This window comes from Heterodontus francisci, chromosome 43, assembly GCF_036365525.1.
Source record: "Heterodontus francisci isolate sHetFra1 chromosome 43, sHetFra1.hap1, whole genome shotgun sequence".
NCBI classification, from domain to species: domain Eukaryota; kingdom Metazoa; phylum Chordata; class Chondrichthyes; order Heterodontiformes; family Heterodontidae; genus Heterodontus; species Heterodontus francisci.
The window spans coordinates 22785866-22803825 of record NC_090413.1 but is presented as its reverse complement, the minus strand read 5'-3'; the positions used below and the strand labels follow the sequence as shown (position 1 = coordinate 22803825).

At 46.2% G+C, this 17960-nt stretch overlaps 2 protein-coding genes across 6 annotated transcripts in view; one reads left to right on the top strand and one right to left on the bottom strand.

Moving 5' to 3' along the window:
- zgc:158403 (tetratricopeptide repeat protein 39A) overlaps positions 1-11122 on the top strand; it is a 59999-nt gene extending 48877 nt beyond the window's left edge. For all 5 annotated transcript variants that reach the window (XM_068021141.1, XM_068021140.1, XM_068021142.1 and 2 more), the window contains 6 exons: positions 1634-1725; positions 2573-2693; positions 3860-3971; positions 6283-6397; positions 6486-6602; positions 8005-11122. In XM_068021141.1, coding sequence (XP_067877242.1) covers positions 1634-1725; positions 2573-2693; positions 3860-3971; positions 6283-6397; positions 6486-6602; positions 8005-8119 — 672 coding nt within the window. In that variant the 3' untranslated portion in view covers positions 8120-11122. The remainder of the gene's footprint in view (positions 1-1633; positions 1726-2572; positions 2694-3859; positions 3972-6282; positions 6398-6485; positions 6603-8004) is intronic.
- Positions 11075-17629, bottom strand: gadd45gip1 (growth arrest and DNA-damage-inducible, gamma interacting protein 1). The gene is made up of 2 exons (XM_068021146.1): positions 17194-17629; positions 11075-11996 (listed from the first exon to the last, which is right to left on the bottom strand). Exons 1-2 carry the CDS (start codon positions 17586-17588, stop codon positions 11702-11704), a joined length of 690 nt encoding a protein of 229 aa, XP_067877247.1. The 5' UTR covers positions 17589-17629; the 3' UTR covers positions 11075-11701.
- Positions 17630-17960: the final 331 nt, after the last annotated feature.

Sequence of the window (17960 nt, the reverse complement as noted above, 5' to 3'; positions counted from 1 at the left end):
AGAATGTGGAACTCACTACCACAGGGAGGGGTTGAGATGACGAGTACAGATACATTTAAGGGGAAGCTAGATAAACATATAAGGGAGAAAGGAAAAGGATATGCTGATGGTTTTAGAAGGAGGAGATTGGGAGGAAGCTCATGTGGAGCAGAAACACTGGCACGGACTAGTTGGGCCAAATGGTCTGTTTCCGTGCTGTGAATTGTTTGTAACTCTATGCAATGTGAACAGTTCTCAAGTAGAGAGCCAGTACTTACCCATGGGGGGGGAAAGAGAGAGAAAGCTGTAACAATAGTTCCACTTCAAAAGGGGCCCTCGCAACTGCAGGGAAGCTGGATAAGCGAGACAGTCCAGCACTGAATTCCGGTTCCTTCAACATTCTGCAATGGAAGAAGGCCCCGAGTCCCAGTTGAACGGCACGGCTGGAAGGGCAGATCTGGTGTTGCCAACTCTGCTTGTGTGTATTCCTGGAGGTTTTGTCATGTGACCTCCCACCTCCAAACTCCCATCACTGGTCCATTCTTCAGGCACGCTGCCTTCCCACTGCCAATTGGGAAGAGAACAATCTCACACTCAATGGGATTTATCTTGACTGTTCTGAAAGAGTCCTTTTCCCTGTCTCCAATATTGAATAACTAATGAATGAAAGTGTTCAAAAAATGGGGAAAAAAGCACTCTTTTGATGCCCTATTACATTTATCCCGAGTTTTTCCCCCCCCCTAGTATTGTCCTGGAGATTTGTTTTCAATCCTTAGAGACTCCAGAATAATCCGGGAGGGTTGGCAACTCTAGTATACAAGGACCTAAGTCATATCCGCCCGTCCAATCTGCTTCTCTTCTGGTCTAAGGCTATGGGGAGATGATGATGTTAACTTCTTCTAATATATTTAACTTGATTGTCTGCATAATTTACGAAGGAAACATGACTCAGCAAATGTATCCTACAGAACATCAGACCTACTGATGGGAATTGGACCTTGGCTATTTTTAAAAGGATTATTCTTGGTATATGGGCATTGCGAAAAAGGCTGACATTTATTGCCAGTCTCCAGTTGCCCTAAGAAGATGATGGCAGGGCTGCCATTTTTTAACCACCCTTTGTAATGGCTTGATAACAACTGTGTGGCTTGCTAGACCACTTACAGAGGGTTGTTCAGAACCAACCACATTGTTGTGGGACATAGACTGGGTAAGGACGGAAAGCTTGGCTATTAGTCATACGAGGGGAGAGTGGGAGGGCAAGTGCGACTCATGCTGTAAAGTGTAGACGCCTCGTGAGAACAAGATCAGACTCAAATGTTATGGCCTCCGCAGTCAAATAGCTTTTAGCCACATGGTTTTAACACTATCATTTCAAAGTTCTTTTTTCTGTTTTACTTCAACAATGTTTACATATCCAACATGTCACTGAGAATCAAAGCACCTTCGAGAAACATCAATACAGAGCAAAATTAGTTTGAGGCCTTAATTCTGATGAGGTCCTGTGAGTGGAAGGAATAAAAAAAAAAATGCACATTTATCCAGCTATTTATTTGCAGCTTATCACATCTCTCAGAAAGACTTGTCCTGTAAGACTTGTCCTACAATGAATTGCAGTCAACCAGTTGAGCTGGTTTCTTCTCTCGTCCTTTAGGCTATGTACGTCTACATGAAAGCAGCATATCTGAGTATGTTACCAGCACATGAATCTAAACCCTTTGGAGACAATGAAGTTGAACTGTTCAGGTGGGTCAAATTCTTTGGGAAAATTTCCCCCTCCCATGCTACTTAGAAAGTAAGTGATTTCCTCTCCGCAGATTTTCACATCCCCATATACTTGCGCATCCACAATCTGCCCTCGGGGTGCTGGCCAACCGTGCTTTGTAAATTTTGAAGTTTGTTGGGGGAGTTGACCAAGTTGATCCAGGCGAGTGGTTCACTATGGTAACTGGTTTAGATTCAGCTCCAGCTCCATAGGAGAAATATGCAGGGTGACTCCACACGGGGCGTGGTTTGATGGACTAAGCGGATGTGGCATTAGCATCGGCGTCAGGTGTATTATCTGACGTATTGGGAGTACTCTGGGCTCATTGCATCCTACCTTGCTGCACTTGGGTAATCAACTTGCGTGGCTTAAATACACGAGATAAATTAAATTTCTTTTGGAATCCAGTGCTTGAGTAATTTGAGACATTGACGTGTGGTAAGTGCAAGGCGTTCGGGAGGAAAAAGATGATTTGAGGCTATGGCTGTCCAAGCTGTCCGCAATTGGGACTTTTCTTGTCATGTCTGTATCTGTTGTAGACTGATTGATAGAGACTGATTTACTGTGATTAGTGAACAATTCCATTATTGTGTCGTGCGACTATCAGGGTGGTATAAGGTGAACACGGTCGAGCTTGGTCGTCTTACTGTGTCGCAGTTTCTATAACCTGGTTAAAACTGATTGCACAGTGAGTGCAGAGAGTAAAAGATTCAAGTCTACAATTTGTAGCTTCAGTGCAGTTTTTCATTAACCTGACTCTGTAATATCTTGTGTATGTTTATTTTTATTGAGAATCCACCAGTCCGTTCTTTTTTCTCTCTGTTGCAGACAAGTACCCCTGCTGAAGCAGAAGATTGCTGGAAAGTCTCCTCCCACTGAGAAGTTTGCTATAAGAAAAGCCAGGAGATATAAATCCAATGATGCTGTAAGGCTGCCAGTGCCAGCATTGGTGAGTCCCACACCCAAACCCTCCACAATCATGTAGCGAATATAACTTAAATGTCTCCTTACAAGTAAGCCACCTTTTTAATGCAGGAAACGTGGTGCAAGGCCCACGTCCCAATTTGAAAACAGCAAGAGCGGGATAGGGAAGGAAGTAGTGTTTAGGTTGACACCTTTACATCGGGTTATAATTGTGTAGATCGTAGGAGCAGGGAAAGACCGCGAGAAGCTACATTTTTGTTTTATTCGTTCATGGGATGTGATGGAGGAGTGTGAGATGTTGTCTGTGAGGTATGATTTGGTGAGTATGACTATGTCAGGCTGTTGCTTGACTAGTCTGTGGGACGGCTCTCCCAATTTTGGCACAAGTCCCTAGCTGTTAGTGAGGAGGACTTTGCTCGATCGAATGGGCAGGGTGTGCCTTTGCTGTTTCTGTTACTGAGATGAGGAGAAATTTCTTCACCCAGTGAGTGGTGAGCCTGTGGAATTCGCTACCACAGAAAGGCAGTTGAGGCCAAAACATTGTATGTTTTCAAGAAGGAGTTAGATATGGCTCTTGGGTCTAAAGGGATCAAAGGGTATGGGGCGAAAGCCGGAACAGGCTACTGAGTTGGATGATCAGCCATGATCATATTGAATGGCGGAGCAGGCTCGAAGGGCCGAATGGCCTACTCCTGCTCTTATTTTCTATGTTTCTGGCATCCAGGTTGATGCTGGCTAGTCCATCTGGTTTTCTTCATTTCCGACTTTCCTGTAGCAGTTTGACGTGGGCCATTTCAGAAGGGTAGTTCAGAATCAATCCCATTGCTGGCCTGCTTCTATGCTGTATGACTCTAACAGTTTATTGGTCACTGCACCTAAATTGACTTACATCCTCATTTAACAGCCAAAAGCTAAAGGCCATTATTTCCACAATATAAAGAGAAGTCAATAGCTGGATGAGATTAGCAGACTTCAGGACAATCTTTCCTTTCCTTACAAATGGGAATACGAATGGGAGTTTGTGTGGGGGGTTGTTGGGTAACGCCTTGTGTGTCATCTTGTAGCTCATTCAGGACAACAAGCCTCTTAGTAATTGACCAGTGGGTTCCCTTCTCTCCACCTGCTTCCCCCCTCCTCCCCACTACCCCCCCCCCCCCCCACCCCCATCTCCCCTCGCTCTCTCTCCAACAGGAGATAATGTACATGTGGAACGGCTTCGCAGTCATTGGCAAACAGCGGGAACTGACGGTAGAAATGCTGAAAACAATCAGCGAAGCTGAGGCAGCACTGGAGCAAGCAGCACGTATGTACGGACTGGCCTCGAATGGCAAAGGAAGACCCTACATGTAGTGCCTTTCCATGTCTCTCTTTAAGATGCCCCAAAGTGCTTTACATTCAGTGAATTGCACTGAAGTGCCCTTACTGTCATGCAGGCAAACACAGCAGCCAATTTGCACACAGCAACATCCCACCAGCAACAAATGAGATGATCACCCAGCTAATCAGTTTTCAGCGGTGTTGGTTGAGGGCAGAACATTGGCTGGGACACCCGGAGAATTCTGTACCCTTTTAAAAACTGACATGGGGTCGACTTGGTCTTGTGGTGATATCCCATCTAAAGATGGACGTCCAACAGCGCCACACTCCCTCCAGTACTGAGTTCCCAGGCTGGATAATGTGCTCGGGCCCAGGAACAGGGGTTGAACGTCTGACCATAAATCATAGAAGGGGCTATTCCACCCATTGAGTCTGCACCAGCTTTTTCAGAGAGCAGTCCAGTAAGTTCCACTTGCCTGCTCGTTGCTCGTATCCCTGCAGTTTCTTCCTCCTTCAAGCATTTGGCCAATCGGTGATCTTGCTCATTTTGCAGTTTAAAAAAAAAATTAGTTCATGGGATGAGGGTGTCGCTGGCCAGGCCAGCATTTGTTGCTCAGCCCTAATTTCCCTTGAGAAGGTAGTGGTGAGCCACCTTCTTGAACCACTGCAGTCTGTGTGGTGTAGGTACACCCACAGTGCTTTCAGTAGCGGCTTGCTATACCATTTCACAGGGCACTTAACAATCAACCATATTGTTGTGGATCTGCAGTCACATGTAGGCCAGCAGATTTCTTCCCCCTAAGCATTAGTGAACCAGATGGGTTTTTATAACAATCTGGTAATTTCATTATCATTTTTTTTTTAAAGAGATACAGCGCTGAAACAGGCCCTTCGGCCCACCGAGTCTGTGCTGACCATCAACCACCCATTTATACTAATCCTGCATTAATCCCATATTCCCTACCACATCCCCACCTTCCCTCAATTCCCCTACCACCTACCTATACGAGGGGCAATTTATAATGGCCAGTTTAGAACTTGCAAACTCCGCACAGGCAGTACCCAGAATTGAACCTGGGTCGCTGGAGCTGTGAGGCTACGGTGCTAACCACTGCGCCCCTGTGCTGCCCATTTTGATGTGCCTCTCATCTTTAATGAGACTAGCATTTTTTATTCAAGATTCATTAATTAATTGGATTTAAATTTTCCCAGCTGCCATTGTGGGATTTGAACATTTGTCTCCAGTTTACTAGTCCAGTAACATTGCCACTGTCCCCTTGTGCCACAGACTGGTCAAAGTTGGGTTTTGTGCCAAGTGTCCACTGGGGAGATTTCCTTCCCCTTTCCAATCTCTGTTCCCTCCTCTGGGACAGGTGTGGATCTCCATTAGAAGGAAGGGGAAAGCAGAAGGTGCACCATCCCGGGTCTTCCCAATCCCACTGATCCATTCAGAAGAAGCAATGGCCAAAAGTGTTGATCAGACTCTTCCACCTTCACTTTTGGCAACATGGAATAGCACGTGGCCTGGAGAGAGTGGTGGAAGGTGGAAACTGAGGCACATGGTATATTAAGAAAAGCATTTCTACAAAGAGATCCTTTTAATTTTAAAATTTGAGCTACGCCAATGATGAGTAAATATCTTCACACAAATGATTGGTAGAACACTGCCCCAGAAGGCTAAAACTAATTGGGATTCATACAAGGGTGTCTGCTACTGTCCTGGGAAGTTAAGAACAATGGTTGTGGAACTGAGGTCAGGTATGTGAAATAGAGAGACTCCCCTGCTCTTCTAAGTAGTGTCATGGGATCTTTTACATTCACATGAGAGGGCAGACGGGGCCTCAATTTAATGCCTCATCCGAAAGACGGCACCTCTGACAGTGCAGCACTCCCTCAGTGATGCACTGGGAGAGTCGGCCTGGATTTTGTGCTCCGGTCCCTGGTGTGGGATTTGAACCCAAGACTCTCTGACTCAGAGGCGAGAGTGGTGGCAACTGAGCCACTGCGAGCAAAATGCCAGAACAGGCGTGACGGGCTGAACTGTCTACTCCTGAACCTGGGGACGTTCAAGCCTGCTGATGCTGCCTGGTTTCCCATGATTGGAATAAGTGGGCAGTTGGCTGAAGTCTGGGAGGGAGGGCGGGCAGAACCAATAAAAGCTGTACCCCGGCGCACGTTAATGTTAGGAGTAATCTGTACGATTGCCTCACAACAACATATCATCGAGTTTGCCCACCTGCTGCAATCGCTTTTAGAGTGATGTTCCTTCAGACTAATTCTCTGTCCTTTTTCCTCAGCTAATGACTACCTGTTTGATGACAGATGTGTGGTTAAACTCCTGAAGGGCTTGTGCTTGAGGCATTTGGGAAAACTCTTAGAAGCTGAACAGTGCTTTGTCTACATATACCATAAGTGAGTACAGGAGTGTTGGAGAAGGGTGTGAATATGGGCACTGCAGAATCAAATAAATGGGACTAATCTCCCAAACCTCTCTTCGCAGTGAGAAGAACATTAAATATGACCACTACTTGATTCCAAATGCACTTCTAGAGCTCAGTTTGCTCTTTATACAACAGGCAAGAAAAGAAGAAGCCATTAAGTGGCTGAGACGAGCAAAGTGAGTATTCTGTTGGTTTGTGACGCCTCCTTCTTCCCTCCCTTCATACACCTTGGTTTAAAATGCATGATTGTAGCGCCCCGACCTTGGCTCAGTTGGTAAGCGGTGTAGTTGGTGACCGGATCAGTTGCAGCTGCGTTTATGTAGCACCTTTCGCAACCTCTGGGCCTCCCAAAGCGCATTTTTTGAATTTCACTTGCCGTTGTAGGAAATGCAGCAGCCCATTTATGCACAGCAAGCTCCCACAAACAAGAATTTCGACGATGACCAAGATCATCAGTCAGCTTAGACGTGTGTTTTTGTACTCGTGTCTCTGAGCTGGGTCTTTGAGTCCGACGCTTGTGGCCTCAGAGGTGAGAATGCTACCCACCGAGCTGCAGCTGCCCAGCAGTCCCTGCTGAACAAGTGGTTTGGAGATGCCATGATTGATCAGTACCATTGGGGCACTGACCGCTGCTGAAAGGAGCGTGGCCTCACCCACCATTCAGGAGTGTTGGTCCTTGTAGTTAAATAGCCTGTCGATCCTCATTGTCTAGGAAGACACATGGCCTTTCGGAGACTGGTGGAAACACATTCCAGCGAGAGTGGGGAGGGACGATCTCGGAAAGGGATAAAATGTAGACAGTTGCAGCATTGCAGCTAGTTTTGCACTAGATGGTGCTGTGTGCCCATGTATCAGAACCCATTGATTTTGCAATCCCTGTTGAATTTGTACTGTGATGCTAAAGGCTCGACTGGTTATTGAAAAGATGCAAGTTGCTCTCCCGGCCTGTCTGTCTTCTCATAAGCTGCAGCGGCCTCATCTTGCCTGCTGTAATCAGTATTGCATCCCACGGGTTGTATAGAAATGATAGCAAATAGGCCATTCAGCCCAGCCGCTCCGTTCAGTACTTTTTAAAGTATAGCCACTGTTGTAATGTAGGAAACGTGACAGGCAATTTGCACACAGCAAGATCCCACAAACAGCAATGTGATAACGAGCGGAACATCTGTTTTTACTGATGTTGGTCATGGGATAAATATTGACTGGGGCACCGGGGAGATCTCCCCTGCTCTTCTTCGAAATAGTGCCATGGGATCCTTTACGACTTTACATCCACCCAAGAGGACAGACGGGGCTTCGGTTTAACGTCTAATCCGAAAGACGGCACCTCTGACAGTATAGCACTCCCTCAGTACTCCACTGGGAGTGTTAGCTTCTGATTTTTGTGCTCTCTGTCCCTGGAGTGGGGCTTGAATGCACAAACTTTTGACTCCGGTGAGAGTGCTACCTGCTGAGCCACAGCTGACACGTCTAAGCTGGATATGGTTTATGGGCCTGCTCTGGGCTTGATTAACTGGATGGCCTTTTCTGATTTTTTTTTTTCCCCCCTCCCCTAACTTTGCTGCGCTCTCTTTTCAGACAAAACTACAAGGACTATTCCATGGAATCCAGGACACTTTTCCGAATACACGCCGCTCTTTCCAAACTAAAGGCAGAGAAGGACGAGAATGGGTTTGAAGTGACCGCCTTCTAGATGTGAACGCACTCGACCCAGTGCAAAAACTATGGAGGACTTAATAGATGTTAAAGGTTGCTTATGGGGCAGGGCAGGTGTAGAAATAAACAGAAATGCTTTCACCCCAGAGCACACCTGGGGGTTGAATTTTGACGCTGAGAGATATGAGAGCCTAGGGGAGCTGGCCTGCCCGTGCTGAGTCTCGAACTCATGCAGCTCATTAAAATTGTCCTGCACCATTTTGGATCTGAGAGGAAGAGGTGGAAAGTGTTGCTATGGTGACAAGTCAGTGGCCATATTTCATTAGAACTGCAGGCCCCATTTTTCTTTTGATTTCTCTTCTCTTGGGGCTTACAACGCACAGAGATCATTGTTATAGATGGGAAGACATTACATAAACGTAATGCGAAGTGGTTTTTTTTACTTCAAGGCAGCAGGTGATGGAAAGTCTCTGGGAAGACATAGAGAAAACCACATTGTACTTTGTTTGCTCTCTGCTCGCTCTCAGCACAAACCAGCCATTATTTTTGGAGTGTTGGAGGCCTGTCAGTGTAGGCCGCAGGGGTTAGAGGTCACCTTGTTAGTATGACTGCATTCGTTTAATGCTTATTTTGGTGTAATTTAGAAATTGTTTGAAAAGTAGATTCCCTAGGTAGACTGTTCCTTAGAGACGATTAATAAACCTTCCCTCAAAGGGCTTTATCTTGCATTGAAATAAGGGTGAATGTTGCACCACATCGATTCACTTTGTTTTTCAAATAGTGATAGAACTGACTCATCCGTTTTCCAGATATGAAGTCGATGATTTGGTTCTGGTTGATGACTGGGATCAAGTGCAAATACGTTGGGTGGAAGATTTGCTGTCTAATCTTAGAAAATGAAACAATTTTCCTGAATTTTCTGATATCCAGTGTTTGGATGTAGGCAAGAAAACCCAGTGATTCCTGCCTGCTATATGTCTACTCTGCTGTTTAGTTTCGGGCCTTGTTTGTGTGTGATGTAATTAAGAGTGTATAAAAAGTAGATTCTGTGGATAAACTGTTCCTTCACTAATAATTATTTTAATTTTCTTTCCCCCACTCCTGCTTTTTCCAGTTTTGACTTCCTTCTGTCCCAAAGCTGCTGCTCCCGTGCTGGAGTACAGGATCACCAGCATTGGTCAAGGCCATTCTTCTTTTGTGAGGGAGGCCATTTGGCCCATCTTAATTCACCCGTTCAGAAAAATCTCTCTGTCCTGCAAGTAGCTCCTCAATGGTTTTTTTTACCTCCGTATTACCCAGAAGTTCATGCCAGGCGTTGGACCACTCATTGTGAAAAACTTCCTGACATCATGCTTAATTTGTCCTTCATTGCAAGGGGGCTGGAGTGGAAATTTATACAACAGTTGTATAAAAAAAGAGCTACTTAGACAGCATCTGAAGTACTGTGTTCAGTTCTGGGCACTCCACCTCAGCAAATATATATTGGCTTTGGAGGAGGTACAAAGCACAATGATGCTGAGGTTAAGTTGAGGACTGGTAGGATAGACCTGTTTATAGAAGGGTTTGGTAGGGTAGATGAGAGAGAAACTATTGCCTTTGGTGGGGAGGGTCCAGATCAAAGAGATTAAAGCTAGGCCGTTCAGGGGTGATGTCAGGAAGCACTTCTTCACACAAAGTGTAGTGGAAATCTGGAGCTCTTTCACCAAAAAGCCGATACTGGAGGAATCAAATGAAAAGTTCAAAACCAATTGATAGGGTATTAAGGGAGATGAAACCATGCCATGGAGGTGGAGTTAAGATACAGTCCAGTAATGATGTAACTGAATGGTAGAACAGACTCAAGGGAATGGCCTACTCTTGTTCCCATGTTCAACACTTGAAACCTGCGTCCCCTCATCCTCCCTGCCAGTTTAATATTGCGGATTGACCCTCTACACAGTTTAAGTGCCTCTGTGATACCCCCTTAAGAGGGAAGAGTTTCTCCAATTTAACCTTGTAACTCGGTTCTGTCCTTTCGCTGACTAGCAGTGGGGCAGAGTGTGATCCACCCTGTTTCTGTTCTCACAAAATCGAACAGTAGCAAACTGGATTCTTTGTTTAAAAAAAAAAATCACCACACACTATTTTACACTTGGTGACTTTAGTTGGATTCCCCCCAAGGGGCAGAAATTCTTGCTCCTGCGCTGGGGCCCACTGAACCTCCCAGGGGCAGTGAATGCAGGAAATCAGGTGGAGAGGGGCACAAGTTTCTTCTAACAAAAGGGCTGGGAGATCATTCAGACTCTATTGTGGGCGGGTGCTCCTGCCTGCTCGATTTTTCCTACACACACTGCCTGCAGGAAGACTTGCTAGCCCCCACGAACAGGACCAGGAAAATCTCGTTCTGCAGCATTTAGTTTGTAAATCATAAATCAAAAGTTTTTTTTTTAAATTTCCACTTCTGTCCCTCACAATTGGGGATGCGCAGTTGGGTTTTTTTTGTGTGTGTTTTCACATACAATTCAAACCACGATTCCGAACCCCCCCCCCCCCCCCCCGCCCACCCCTATCTCAAGTCCAGCTTGGCAAAAGTGCCAATTCTGGTAGTTTTAAATACAGGCAGCAAGCCCTGTAAGTGCAGTCCAAAGCTTGCAACATGTTGTATGACATTGATAATTTCTCTGCTGTTTTAATGCAGGGCACTGACCCTTTGTGTTTAAATGGAGAAAGTCATTTTGATTCAGAGTTGTGCAGAAATCACAAAGCACGATTTCACCCTGAGTGACTTGTAGGATCTTAGCACAAATGTGTCCGTACCCCAGTGAGCAGTCAGTCCAAGGCCTTTGCTAACTCTGGTTTGCCCCTGTGTTAGGAGACTGCACTATACACTTTCTAGAAAAAATACACTGCATCACGTTATCTTACTTGAGATGTAACAGTGCGAATTTACAGATGATTTACTCAAGTGCTGCGTGTACTAAGTACAAGAATTTTATACAGAATTATTTCAAAATGGATTTAAATCAAATCATTTTAATTTATGTCAATTAACTCAGAATAAAATGGTAATTTGGTTAAAAATGTTTTTGGGGTTTTGTTTTTGAAGTCCATTTTAACATTTACCCTGGTAATAGTTTCACTGGACTAGAGGTTGAGAGTTCAAATCCCACTATGGCAAGTTGTGGAATTAAATTCCAGAAATAAATCTGGTAATTTGAGGGCTGGAGCTACAAGCAGTGACCGAGAAAGATACAGGATTGCCAATAAAGGCCTAACTGGTTTCACGAATGACTTTTAGAGAAGGCAAGTTGCCATCTTTGTCCAGTTTGAATTACACGTGACCCCAGTCCAACGTTACGCGATTAACTTCTTTAATGGCCTCAGACTGTACAAGTGACTGGCTTGTTAGGCAAACAAAATCAACACATAATGACAACAGCCTCCAGAACTGTCTCAGCGACTGGCAATAAAAGTGACCGTGCCAATAGTAGGGGCAAATATTAACATATAAATGGCTGGCGTCACTAGGAATGGACAGTGCAAACATGTCAAGTCCAAACATTTCATTAAACCTGTTCAATCAGATTAATGAAAATGCTTGAGCAGTGTCCCAACTCCTGGCAATGCAAATACAAGCTGTTTAAGAGGTGCCTGCTGCTGCTGCTGCCGCCTCGTTCCCGGCAACCTCTTCTTTCCGTCGCCTCTTCATCAGTTTGCGCTGCTTCTTCTCTTCTTTCTCCAACTCCTTCACCATCTCCTGAAACTTGGAGCTGCGAGGGTCGATGCTGTAGCCAAAACGCTCCCTGGCCTCCGACAGCAGGCGCTCCCGCCTGGCCTTCTCCTCCTTCTGCTTAATCTTCAGCTCGCGCTTCTCCCGCCTCCAGTCTTCAACCATCTTGGGCATCTTGGCCATGTTTGCCGCAATCAGCTTTTGCCTGAAAATAGTCGCGAGGAAGAAAAAGACATTTCAGCATGTCACTTGTTAAAGAGATCCACAGACTTCTCCCCTCCTCCCTCCCCAACAAATCAATTTGATATAAAACTCACGGTCTGTCTATAACATGAGTTAGCTCGGTGTCAATCTTTGATTATCCCGTGAAAGTGCCTCAATGTTTTACCATTCTCATCCTGTTGTTGAAATTTCTCCATGGCCTCACCCCGCTCTGTTCTATAACCTCCTCCAGTCCTACAACCCTCCAAGATCTCTGCACTCCTCCAACTCTGGCCCCTTCTACCCGATTTCCTTTGCTCCAGCATTGGCAGCTCCAGCTTCAACTGCATAGACTCTGAGCTCTGGAATTCCCTCCCTATACCTCTCCGCCTCTCTCTCTTTTCCTTTAAGATGCTCCTTGAAACCTACCACCTGTCCTAATTTCTCCTTATATGGCTCGGTGTCAAATTTTGTTTGACAATGCTCTGGAGGAGTGCCTTGGGAATGTTAAAAAGGAGCTATATAAACACAAGTTGTTGCTGAATGCTGCTCCTGTGTGTTTCATACATCTAACCTCCAGGATAACTAAAGCAGCTGGTCGTCTGCTCAGTGCTCTTGACAACGAAGGTTTACACAGCCAGTGTCAAAACTGAAGTAAACATGCTGCGACTGCCTGCACAGAAACTCGCCGATCCCAGCCAAAACTGGGTGCAAGGATACGAAGTGCTGATCGGAGGGTCATAGAACCCTGCAGCACAGGGGGTGACCATTTGACCCATCATGCCTCTGCCAGTTCCTTGAAAGAGCTATCCAATTGGACCCACTCCTCCTTCCCAATAACCTTGCAATATTTTACTTTTCAAATATATATCCCATTCCCTTTTGAAAGTTATTATATAGTAAAGTTATTATAACAGGCTCCAGAAGCTGGCCGAGCGCGTCTACCCTGAGGCACAGTGTGGCTTTCGTGCAGAGAGATCGACCGTTGATATGCTGTTCTCCCTTCGTCAGATACAGGAGAAATGCCGTGAACAACAGATGCCCCTCTGCATTGCTTTCATTGATCTCACCAAAGCCTTTGACCTCGTCAGCAGACGTGGTCTCTTCAGACTACTAGAAAAGATCGGATGTCCACCAAAGCTACTAAGTATCATCACCTCATTCCATGACAATATGAAAGGCACAATTCAACATGGTGGCTCCTCATCAGAGCCCTTTCCTATCCTGAGTGGCGTGAAACAGGGCTGTGTTCTCGCACCCACACTTTTTGGGATTGTCTTCTCCCTACTGCTTTCACATGCGTTCAAGTCCTCGGAAGAAGGAATTTTCCTCCACACAAGATCAGGGGGCAGGTTGTTCAACCTTGCCCGTCTAAGAGCGAAGTCCAAAGTACAGAAAGTCCTCATCAGGGAACTCCTCTTTGCTGACGATGCTGCTTTAACATCTCACACTGAAGAGTGCCTGCAGAGTCTCATCGACAGGCTTGCGGCTGCCTGCAATGAATTTGGCCTAACCATCAGCCTCAAGAAAACGAACATCATGGGGCAGGACGTCAGAAATGCTCCATCCATCAATATTGGCGACCACGCTCTGGAAGTGGTTCAAGAGTTCACCTACCTAGGCTCAACTATCACCAGTAACCTGTCTCTAGATGCAGAAATCAACAAGCGCATGGGAAAGGCTTCCACTGCTATGTCCAGACTGGCCAAGAGAGTGTGGGAAAATGGCACACTGACATGGAACACAAAAGTTCGAGTGTATCAAGCCCGTGTCCTCAGTACCTTGCTCTATGGCAGCGAGGCCTGGACAACGTATGTCAGCCAAGAGCGACGTCTTAATTCATTCCATCTTCGCTGTCTCCGGAGAATACTTGGCATCAGGTGGCAGAACCGTATCTCCAACACAGAAGTCCTTGAGGCGGCCAACATCCCCAGCTTATACACACTACTGAGTCAGCGGCGTTTGAGATGGCTTGGCCATGTGAGCCACATGGAAGATGGCAGGATCCCCAAAGACACATTGTACAGCGAGCTCGTCACTGGTATCAGACCCACCGGCCGTCCATGTCTCCGCTTTAATGACGTCTGCAAACGCGACATGAAGTCCTGTGACATTGATCACGAGTCGTGGGAGTCAGTTGCCAGCGTCCGCCAGAACTGGCGGACAGCCATAAAGGCGGGGCTAAAGAGACTTAGCAGTTGGCAGGAAAAAAGAGGCGCAAGGGAAGAGCCAACTGTATAACAGCCCCGACAATCACATTTTTCTGCAGCACCTGTGGAAGAGCCTGTCACTCTGGAATTGGCCTTTATAGCCACTCCAGGCGCTGCTCCACACACCACTGACCACCTCCAGGCGCTTACCCATTGTCTCGAGATAAGGAGGCCAAAGAAGATTGAATCTGCTGACACTGCCCTTTCAGGTAGTCGATGCCAGACTGTAACAGCTCATTGCATAAGAAAAAACTGTCACTTCCTCTCTGGTTCTTTTGCCAATTACCTTAAATCTATGTCCTCGGGGAAAAGGATAAAAGGTTTGAAAATATTTGAAAAGTTTGTGAGGTTAAAGTCCCTCTTTGTAGCTTTTTTGTTTAGTAAGATACAGGTGATTATACTAATGGCCTAAAGCTAGCACATAAGTGGTTAATGCATGCCCTAAAGCAGCAAACCTTTGAACACAGGTCAATGAGGAGGAGACCTGAATCATCACTGTGACCATAAACCACACAGCACTTTCTTGCCTTTGATTTTATTAATTGCTGCTGATTTGCATTTTCACACCTGCTGCTAAAACCTGCTTTCGCAGCTCATTCAAGCAGTTGTCGAGGGGACGAGGACACCATCACAATTCACATGGTGCACTTGGCAGCTCAGAGACTCGAGCACACAAGGGGCCAGATCCCTTGTGCAAGCTTTGGCTGCAGTGCCTCAGGGGGGTCTCTCCCTCTCTAGCTGCTTTCACCTGTCTGGGGTACTCCTGCAGTCGTGGCATAGTTGTGACACTCGAGCATCTGTGGGACACATATACTGGGAGGTCCAAAACTAGGGGCCGTAAATAAAAGATAGGCACTAGTAAATGCAATATAAAAAAAACAGGAGAAATCTCTTTACCCAATGAGTGATTCAAATGTGGAATGCGCCGAAATAAATAGCTAGATAAGGGAGGAAGGAATAGGTAAGGCAGATAAAGTTAGATGAAGTAGAGTCAGAGTCAGATTGTGTGCAGCATAAACATGAGTACAGATCAGATGGGCCAAACAGCCTGCTTTTGTGCTGTAAATTCTATGCAATGTTTCCAGCATCAGTCTTGCAAATTACCAATAAAACCCCCTCTAAATTACAATTTGTCGTAGAATCATTTTAATGGTGAGACTTGGAGTTATAGAGGAGGAAAGGAACTTAGGAGTCCATGTACATAAATCACTAGAAGCTGCTGCACAGGTACAGGAAGTAACTAAAAAGGGAAATGGAATATTAGCCTTTATCTCAAGGGGGTTGGCATTCAGAAGTGAGAAAGTGATGCTTCAGTTCTACAGCACCTTGGTTAGACCCCCTCTCGAGTATCGCGTTCAGTACTGGGAACTGCACCTCAGGAAGGATACATTTGGCCTTAGAAAGAGTACAGCACAGATGCACCAGAATTAGATCAGGGCTTGGAGGTTTAATTTAAGAGGACATGTTACATAAACTTGCATTCTCTTGAGTTTAGAAATGCCAAGCTTCTTTAAAATGACAAAGGATTGTGAGAGGATAAATACAGAGTGAGGAAACCAGAAAGAACGGTATCTACACAATGGTAAACTGGAAATCTGGAATTCTCTCACTCAAAAAGGTGTGGATGCTGGAGTCAATTGAGAATTTCACGACTGAGATGGACAGGATTTTGTTGGGTATCAAGGAATATGGAGCAAAGGCGGGAAAATGGTTTCAAATTTTAGATAGGTCATGATCTAATAGAATGGTGGAACAGGCTGAGGCTGAATGGCTTCCTCCTGTTCTTATAAGCAACTCACATTTAGTGTAAAATATAGGGAGTTGGTTCACAGATGCTGTTGCCTCAGAATCCAAACTATACAACTGCCAGTATAAATGCTTATCAAATATACAATAGGAGAACCTGCAGACCCATATCTTAAGCTTAGTGACCTGCTGTTAGGCTTCAACTTTAAAGACATGAAGGAGACAGATTTTCCCCTCCCCTGTCCAATGGGAATCCTGGAATCGGGTTTCCACTAGTGTTTGACTGGTGTAACACCAGGCGATCAGTGGTGGAAGGTCACCTCTCTTCCTGAGCATTTGCTCCAGGTAAATCCGGACAACCCTCTCAATCCTCCCGCTGATTTCAACCTGATAATACCACAGGCACCGACCAACTGTATGTAGTTGCTCAAAGGTCCTTTCCCCACCCCCCACCCACCCTTTCTTCTCCAATCTGGGGTACCCCTCAGCCCTTCCCTAGTCTCTCCTCTCTCACATCCCCTCCCCCATCCTCCCTCTCGCCCCGATTCATGTCTCCACCTTCCTTCAGGTTTCCTCCCACTCATGCCCCTCACCCCTCCTTCCTGTTCTTCCCACACTTCTGTCTCTTCCCTCAGAACACCTCCCACTACCAAGCCCTTTCCCCCACCCCCCCCCCCCCATCACCCCTGCGCTTAATGACCTACAAGGGCTTCTGGTTAAACAACACCTTGACTTCAAAATTTTCATCCTTGTTTTCAAATCCCTTCATGGTCTCACCGCTCCCTATCCCTGTAATCTCCTGCAGCCCCACAGCCCTCCAAGGTAACTGCACTCCAATAATTCTGGCCTCTTGTGCATCCCTGATTTTAATCACTCCACTATTGATGGTTGTGTCTTCAGTTGTCTAGGCCCCAAGCTCTGAAATATCCTCCCTACCTCACTTTCCCTCCTTTAAGACACTCCTTAAAACTCTTTGACCAAGCTTTTGCTCATCAGACCTAATATCTCCTTTTGTGGTTCAGTAACATACTTTGTTTTATAATGCTCCTGCGAAGCACCTTGGGTTTTAACGTGTTAAGGTGCTACATAAATATAGGTTGTTGTTGTTTGCCAAATCTTGCTGTGTGCAAATTGGCTGCTTCATTTCCTACAACAGTGACTACAAAAGAACTTCATCGGCTATAAAGCGCTTCCTGAGGATATGACAGGCGCTACAGAAATGTAAGTTTGTCCTGCCTCTCTCACCTCTCCCGCTGCTTCTTCTGCTGCTCCAGCTCCTTGGCCCGGAGGTTGCTCCACATCTGCTGCAGGCTGGGCTCCCACTCGGCCTGGTGCTGCACCAACTGCTGCAGCTGCTCGGAGTCGGGCCATAGGGAGGCGGCCGGGACACCGGAGGCGCTGCCCAGGCGGCCATAAAGTTTGCGCTGGGCCCGGGGCCCGCGCTGCCACTCGGGGCATCCGGCCTGCGGCAGGTAGAAGGCGCTCAGATTCAGACCCAGGCGCCGGGCGTTATAACAGGCCACGGCCACCCTGGAGGCCCCAAGAGGCCGCAGCCCGGCCCCCACCGCACAAACCCGGCTCCGGAGTCCGGTTAAAGCCGCCGGGAGGCCGCGGAACAGCCGCAGCATGGGCGCCGCCATCTTGGAACCGGGTCCTCATCTCATGGGTGGCTTTAAAATGCCTGTTGAAAAGTTTTTCGAACTTTCAAAAAGTGGTTGGAAAAGGTCACAAAAGGTTAGGCTGGACGAGTAACCCAATTTATCTCATCTTCTCAACCCTTCCCATTATAAAATCAACCTTTAAAAAAAAATTGTTTCACTGCCTCAATAAAGAACTAAATAACATCTTCCACAACCTCACTACATTCCAAAGCTTTACAACTTTACTTTTGCAGCGCCCTCACTTTTGCAATGTAGGAAATGCAGCAGCCAATTTGTGCACAGCAAGCTGCCACAAACAGCAGTGCGATAATGACCAGATAATCTTTTTTCGGTGTTGTTTGAAGGACAAAT